At 35.8% G+C, this 7,027-nt stretch overlaps 2 protein-coding genes across 3 annotated transcripts; one reads left to right on the forward strand and one right to left on the reverse strand.

The window, feature by feature from the left end:
* Nucleotides 1–1,472: 1,472 nt before the first annotated feature.
* LOC106415020 lies at nucleotides 1,473–3,999 on the reverse strand. The gene is made up of 9 exons (XM_048748752.1): nucleotides 3,616–3,999; nucleotides 3,260–3,527; nucleotides 2,945–3,059; nucleotides 2,752–2,876; nucleotides 2,526–2,607; nucleotides 2,319–2,430; nucleotides 2,065–2,228; nucleotides 1,877–1,997; nucleotides 1,473–1,757 (listed from the first exon to the last, which is right to left on the reverse strand). Exons 1-9 carry the CDS (start codon nucleotides 3,997–3,999, stop codon nucleotides 1,473–1,475), a joined length of 1,656 nt encoding a protein of 551 aa, XP_048604709.1.
* A 1,256-nt stretch (nucleotides 4,000–5,255) lies between these two features.
* LOC106385089 (probable membrane-associated kinase regulator 6) lies at nucleotides 5,256–6,769 on the forward strand. Of its 2 annotated transcripts, XM_048747515.1 has the most exons (3): nucleotides 5,256–5,274; nucleotides 5,485–6,226; nucleotides 6,328–6,769. In XM_048747515.1, exons 2-3 carry the CDS (start codon nucleotides 5,548–5,550, stop codon nucleotides 6,333–6,335), a joined length of 687 nt encoding a protein of 228 aa, XP_048603472.1. In that variant the 5' UTR covers nucleotides 5,256–5,274; nucleotides 5,485–5,547; the 3' UTR covers nucleotides 6,336–6,769. The 2 variants fall into 2 exon arrangements, with proteins under 2 accessions (XP_048603472.1, XP_013680498.2); XM_013825044.3 differs by lacking the exon at nucleotides 5,256–5,274 and having other exon boundaries at nucleotides 5,302–6,226.
* The last annotated feature ends 258 nt before the right edge of the window (nucleotides 6,770–7,027 follow it).

The raw sequence follows: 7,027 nt of genomic DNA on the forward strand, positions 1-7,027 counted from the left end.
TCTGCGAGCAATCTCATGTATATATAATTATATATATAACTAATAAGTCAATATGTGACAAAAAAAAAAAACAAACTAATAAGTCAATAATTTTTTTGACTACGATGTCCTATAAATATAAATTACATATAAGCATATAAAAAGTCTATTGCTATATTTCTCTGTAAATCTATAAAAGTAAGTGTTGTTACGATATTAGGGGTAAAATACTAACCTAATTGTTTGCTAATTTGACTGGTAGAATAGCCCTCTTATATGCACTCAAGCTGGGTTCGAACTCTTATATAATGATTTTTTGGTTTTGGTTTTTTTTTTTGGCTTCTGCTGACCTCCAGGAATAGGAAATGTGTTTATGTAATACTAATTTTGAATACATTATCGGTTTAAAACTGACTTATAGAAACCTGTCTAACATGTACATAGTTGTACATATTTTTTTTTAATTTTTTTGTTTTTTTTCAAAATAATTAGCTAAAAGTTATGAAAAATATACTAACACATTTTCATATGATCAATATTCCTTTAAAGGTATTTATTCAATTTTTGGATTATATCATTTATTTTTTCCATATAGCACTGGAAAATTTTGAGTTAGTTATTTTTTAAAATAAAATGTTCTGATTGTAAAAATATTAATTCATATATTGTCCACATGTATATTGTTCTATACTACTAAAGTTTAAGTATTGTTGTTTTTTTATTTATATCATATTAAATTTTTTGAATAATATGGTTAAATTTTTAATAATTATTAAAGAATAGATCAGTAACCCTCACTCCATGTATATAAATATTCCATAAATATAAATATTCGGATGACTAATTAAAAAGATTTAATTTTTTTTTAAATATGTAAGACGTACTTCAATTTCATTAGATCGGCATGCAATGCAGGTTTGTACTTTTGTTTGATTTAGGACATATAAGTGAGCGCAACAGTATATAATCTTCATATTTGTCATGTTTTGTGATCACAAGCTTATTTTTTTGTTGAGATCTAGATGCTTAATTATGATGCAACAAAATAAGTCTGGGTTGTGTGTCTGCTTTAGACTATATAAAGCTATGTGAAAGATTCTTTAAAATATTCTGAAATGAAAAATTAGTATCCAAACTGTGAATACAGATTCATGCCTATGGATCCACGCCCCTAACCATTCCTCATATCCTGTTACTAATCCTGATTCTGCATCTGAAGCCACTGATGTGCTTAATGTAGTAAGGAGACGACTCAGCACCTATAAACTAAGCTAATCCCTACTAACTATTAAAAAGTTCAAAATAAGATAAGTAAACTGGCTTAAGAGATCGTAAAAACCATAAAATGAAAATTGTATTCAAGGAACTTAAACATAAAAGACAAAAGTCTGAAAGTTGAAATGAAAAAAACGCAAAGTCATTCAGAAAGCATAAAACATAACTCGAACTGCAGCAAAAACAATCACTGCGTATGAGGAGAGCTTGAAGCTATATCAGCCACTCTTGCACCGCTTGGCCTCATCTGCCTCAAGAATCTCAGCTGCTTTTCTAGCCCTATCACCCGCAGAGTTTCCAAAGCCACTGGAAGCACCAGGTTCCTCGGATGTTGCTGGAAGTGCAACTGCCAGTGGGAGTATCTTCGTTACAGTTATGGTCTGAGTCTTGCCTGAGAAATTGTGATCCGAGACTTTGACGATGAATTTGCGAGTCTGGCCTATCGTGTCAAGTAAAGCTTGCGGGATCGGCACACAATGATCAGCTCCAACTCCTTCATTAGACTAATAACCAAGCAATATGTACGTTAGGTCAACTAATACTGCCTTTCGGAATCCATGAATAGGCGATGGTCAGCAGTAACACAAATATGTATATGATGTATAATCAGGTAGGAAATTACCTCAAAATAAGTAGCAACCAATTCTGCAGCATGTTTCCCACTCAGCTCCTTGCCAGCATCGCCAAGAATGACAAAAACTGCTTGCTCACTCTTATCATAAACTGATATCTTTGTGAGGTACCTACAAGAAATCAAGATTAGCTATCAGCGCTGATAAAACATAGTTCAACTATGATCACAACACTTACTGAGGAACGCCTGTGATCTCAGTCTTCCAACACTTCTTATTGTTGCAAATCATAGAGGTATGACCTTTGAAAGCCTTGCTATTACATCCACCGCAAGAAATGTAATACCAAGGAGAACCCCGGACAACATCATCTATTGTTGCCGTGCATTCAAACCAAGCGACCTTCATCGTGGAAATTAAAATAAACCTCATTAGTTCCCATGCACATGCAAACGTATTTAAAAACATTAAAAAAATAAAAAAATATTGTACCTTTGAAGTTTCTTGCTTGATGTAGGTGAATAGCTCCTCAAGAGTCACTGCCTCCGGCTTAGTGACAACCTCAGCAGCAACACTATTAGCAATTTCTGCGTTAGAATTCAACCTGATGCAAATAAGCCGTAAGTATGTTAAATAATAAGCTGCACGAAATGTCACATCAACAGATGAATGATAATAACTGCATACACAAATCCCTACCATTCGAGATAGTCCTTGCTAGGCTGGACGTCGGAATCCATGAACACTCGAGATGAGGACATAGAAGTGATAGCAAGGGTTCCTGTTAATAACATATGAGTGAATGTGATTAACCGTAACATACTATATGATTGCTCACCTAACAATTAAAGTTTACTTAAGGTAGTTTTATAGAATTTCTCTAAGGTCTGAATAGGAACATGATGTTTTAAAGTGGAATGCTAACCTCCAAGATGCTTAGGATTCACTGTGGTGACCAGAAGAACGCTTGGAGTCCCTCCATACGATTTGAATTTCTGGCAGAAGTCGGATGCAGCCTGGTCCCATAGATAGAGCTTCATCACTGGTCCGCTACATAAGACAAAAATATTTGTTAACAATAACACAAAACGAAAGAGGCTAAGGTTGGAGAAACATACTCAAGTGCCTGAACATGAACACACAGATGCCGTTTCTCTGCTATATCAGCTTCGTCAAGAACCATGTGTTCAGAGATAGTTTGCCCATTCACCAGCTTCATGTGGCCAACATAGTCTGAGATACCAAAATATAAACCGTATACATCAATCTTATACTATAGTAATATAACAAACCCGTCTATAATTATACTCTCATAATTTAACAAACGTATCTATAAGATCAATTATACTCTCATAATTTAACAAACGTATCTATAAGATCATCATCAGTAGCTCAAATATAAAAGGTAATCTAAATAGTTCAACATGGCTTACCATAAAGATCACCCTTGGAGTCACAGTTGGCCCTAAACTCATCGTAGCTGTGGAACCTGAACCTATCTACTGGAAAGAGAACCGGAGGATTCTCAAAGACCGACAAAGAAGAATTCCAAGAGAATGAAACGGTGGCGCTATGATCAGCAACCCGATACTGAATTTTGCTTCTGGATCCGAAAAAGTTGGTCAACTTATAGACGGAACCAGCTGAGAGATCAAATGTTCCTACACGACCAGCCGGAACAAAACCCTGAATAACAGTTCCCTGTCGATAAATCCAAATCATTAATTAATTAATACACTATCTCAGTCGTGCAAAACCAAACAAAATAAGTAAAAAATTGGAAACAAACCTCTTCGTCGATAAGGAGCATCTCTTGACCAATGAGAATTTTGGTATTTGGATTTCGGGCCTCCCATAAGTGAATCAGCCGGAACCTCAACTCGGCCTCCTGTGGGCCCAGCGAAACATCCCTGAACAACATCACTTGGTCGCGATGAGCGGATGAGAGACCGGTGGTAGCTTCAGGGTTCATCGGGTTGGCGGTTCCAACAGACGCATGCGCGCTAGGAGTCATCGCAGTCGCAGAGGAAGCAATAGACTTTCCGTTTGGCTTAGCAGACGCAGAGGAGACGACAATAGACTTTCCGTTTGGCTTAGCAGACGCAGAGGAGACGACGGTCTTCTTGCCGGACGTGCGTTCGGTGGAGGATGAAGAGTTACGGGTAGGCTCCATCGGGATGAGTATTTGAGAGAATCGTAACAGCTTTGATGGAGGCATGAGATCGGAGAAGAGATTTATAAATAGTAAAACAGAGAAGAAGACGAAAAGAATCCATTAAATGGGTTAAAGCAAGATTTGATTAGAGAAGTTAATGGTGAGGAGGTTTGATTACAAAAGCTAGTGGTGAAGTTACTCGTCGATTCGGATTTGGAGAGGTGAGAAACGGCAGAGATAGAAGTGGAAAGGAAGGTGACGACGCAATTGAGGCTACGACATACGACGCCTAACTCATCAACCACCCATGGGCCATCGCCTACAGAAAAACAGGCCTAATACACATAAGCCCAAACCATTAAAATCAACAAATAAAACGGGCCGAAAATACGAACCCAAACCATTGTAACCTCGTAATGACGTGGCCGTTTTGTGTAATATGACTGGTTGAATATATCATCCGACGTGGACACCTCCATAGAGCCTTATATGCTGCTTTTAGTATAGTTTTGATACCTCGTGTTATCGTGTGTTACAAAAAAAAAAAAGACCTCGTGTTATCAATAGAACGACCAAAAAACATTCTCTTCGAGATTTGAGAGATTCATATCATTAAATGCACTACTCAAAGAAAAAAAAAATTTGTCGACCAAAATACACAAAATTAAAACCTTGTTTTCTTAGTAAACGTAACCCATAAAAAGACCATGCAAAATGGCCTTATAGATAAGACTTGGATGAGTCTCCACGTCACTTTATATTTTCGGCTTTTGTCCCCTAAACTTTCGACAACATACGTCCCGCACCCCGACACTTCCCGGGACCTCTGTCTCCCCCTCTCTTTCTCCGCTCATCTCTTATTTATATGTTTTTAATTTTTAACCTTTTTCTTATTTATGAATATGACTTTTAAATTTAGTATCCTTTATTTACGTTCTTTTCTTTTATTTTCAACTCGTGGTCCTCTTCACTCGTAACACTCTGGAAATTTCCTTCTTCTTTTTTTTTTTGAAAATTAGGAAATTTCATACACATTATTTTTTAAAATTTTTTTGTCTTTCTAATTAATAAACCCCATGAAATATGCGTCAACATACATCGTTTTTAATGATATATTGATATTCTTCAAAAGAAAAACTATGCGTAGTGTTTTGATATTGAGACTCCTTAAAAGATAAAAATGATGTCACATGGAATAAATAATTAAAAGAACCTTGTCTATGCAAAAAAAGAATAAACTAAGATAAATACTAAAAAGAGGAAAAGAGTGAAGGCAACAGCACATAATAAGAGGTTAGATGGGCTCACAAACTCTAATGTTTTCTTTTCTTTTCCCTTTCAGACTATTAATATCTATTGTTTCTTACCAAACCAACCACAAAAATATAATATATTACCGTTATAAAAAAGTATTATATATCTTAGCTTCAATGTGTGTATTGTCCCTTCCTATATATATATACACTGAAACATATGTTCTCCATTCAAACATTTTTGTCTCAGACAAAAGCATCTGAACACACTCAAGAACATATATACATCCCCACCAAACAAACAAAAATAACCATGGAAGTAAATCAAGAAGCTTCATCAATGCCAGTAGTTCCCATAGATAGTTTCTCTTACAGTTGGGTAGTTAACTGTCCTTCTTTAGAAGATTCCATTGATGATTATCATCAAACCTACGAAGATTCTTCTTCTTCCTTCATAGAGATGGATCCAAGATTGCCTCCTTCGAGAAGATTCTTCATCAACAAATCCCATGAAAGTAGCTTCAAGTTCGATAACTTCGTCTCTTTCTCCGACGAAGATCACTCTTTAGTTCACGCCGACGAGCTTTTCCGCGACGGCTACGTCATGCCTTATCTATCAAAAGCCACGTCAGCAGCTACGGAAGAAGAATATGAGCCGTTGGACAAGAAAACGGAGAAGAAGATGGAGACACGTGACATTAAGAGCAAGTCTCCTTCTTCTTGTAGAAAGTTGAGAAGAGTTTCGAAATGGGTTTTGTTGTTATTGACGCCACTGTGTAAGAGATTAAGGAGATGTAGAACCGCTGGATCATCCGGAGGTATCGGTATCGACTCTAGGATCCGTGTAACGACGTTGTCTAGAAGCAGAGTTCATTCTGATGAAATGACTTCGTCGCCAAGAATAAGTGTTGCAGATGATTATTATTGGAGAAGGTCTTGTGACTCAGAGAGCTCCATTTACGAAGCCGTTCTTCATTGCAAGAAATCTTTCGGTACGTTGTAGGAACCAGGTTCATTTTTTGTATAGTTTTTTAAATTTTTTTTGTAATTTTATCGTTTGTTAATTATGTTTTTTTTTTGTTAATTTAAACAGAGAAATGAGACTTAAGAATCCATGGAAAAGGAGCGGGTAGAGTAGAGATGGAGAATATTAAGAAGAATAAGCAAATTACATTACACGTTACTCATGGAGTGGGAAAGAGAGAGCAACTTGTGTTGTGTCTTTTTGTTGTTTCTCTCTCTTGAATTAAAGAGATTGATGTGATGATTCCATGTGAATGTGTCATCTGATTTGAATCTAGAACTTTTTTTTACATGAGTGGGCACATATATAGGGCAGCTAGCAGAATCAAGAAAATATTTTCAGATTTTCTTGGCTATTATGGTTTCTTTTCATATATGTAATCCTATATGTATCTTATATGTGCCTACCCATGTTTTACTTTCTGGTCCAATTGTGTTTTGAATATTCTTACTTTTTGTGAAAATTTTGTCTTTTATTGTCTTTATAAATCATATGTGGATGTCATCATATATATGCATATGATTGAACTCCTTTTCTTATCATAATTGTAATTCAAATCAATTAAATCTAACAAAGAGAAGGAAAAAAAGGAAACTCCAAAATATATCCAAAACTATATCAGTATATTTCATGACCAAATGAAGATAGTCCCATATACTAGTGGTTCAAATTAAATGGTTCCATTCTTGCAAGCCGGATTCTTTTATTTTGTGTGCTGTGAAATCAACGGGAGGTATATCTGTATATGTATACTCCAAAAATTAGTTTA

The sequence above is a fragment of the Brassica napus genome, chromosome C2 (genome assembly GCF_020379485.1).
Source record: "Brassica napus cultivar Da-Ae chromosome C2, Da-Ae, whole genome shotgun sequence".
In the NCBI taxonomy this organism is placed as follows: domain Eukaryota; kingdom Viridiplantae; phylum Streptophyta; class Magnoliopsida; order Brassicales; family Brassicaceae; genus Brassica; species Brassica napus.

Bases quoted from the DNA above. Each gene is read 5' to 3' on its own strand.
- LOC106415020 (XM_048748752.1), bottom strand. From the start codon at position 3,999: ATGGAGCCTACCCGTAACTCTTCATCCTCCACCGAACGCACGTCCGGC. The intron at 2,229-2,318 runs GTACAATATTTT...TCCACGATGAAG, and splicing joins TCAAGCAAGAAACTTCAAAG to GTCGCTTGGTTTGAATGCAC. The intron at 1,758-1,876 runs GTAATTTCCTAC...CTTGGTTATTAG, and splicing joins TGGTTGCTACTTATTTTGAG to TCTAATGAAGGAGTTGGAGC.
- LOC106385089 (XM_013825044.3), top strand. From the start codon at position 5,455: ATGTTCTCCATTCAAACATTTTTGTCTCAGACAAAAGCATCTGAACAC.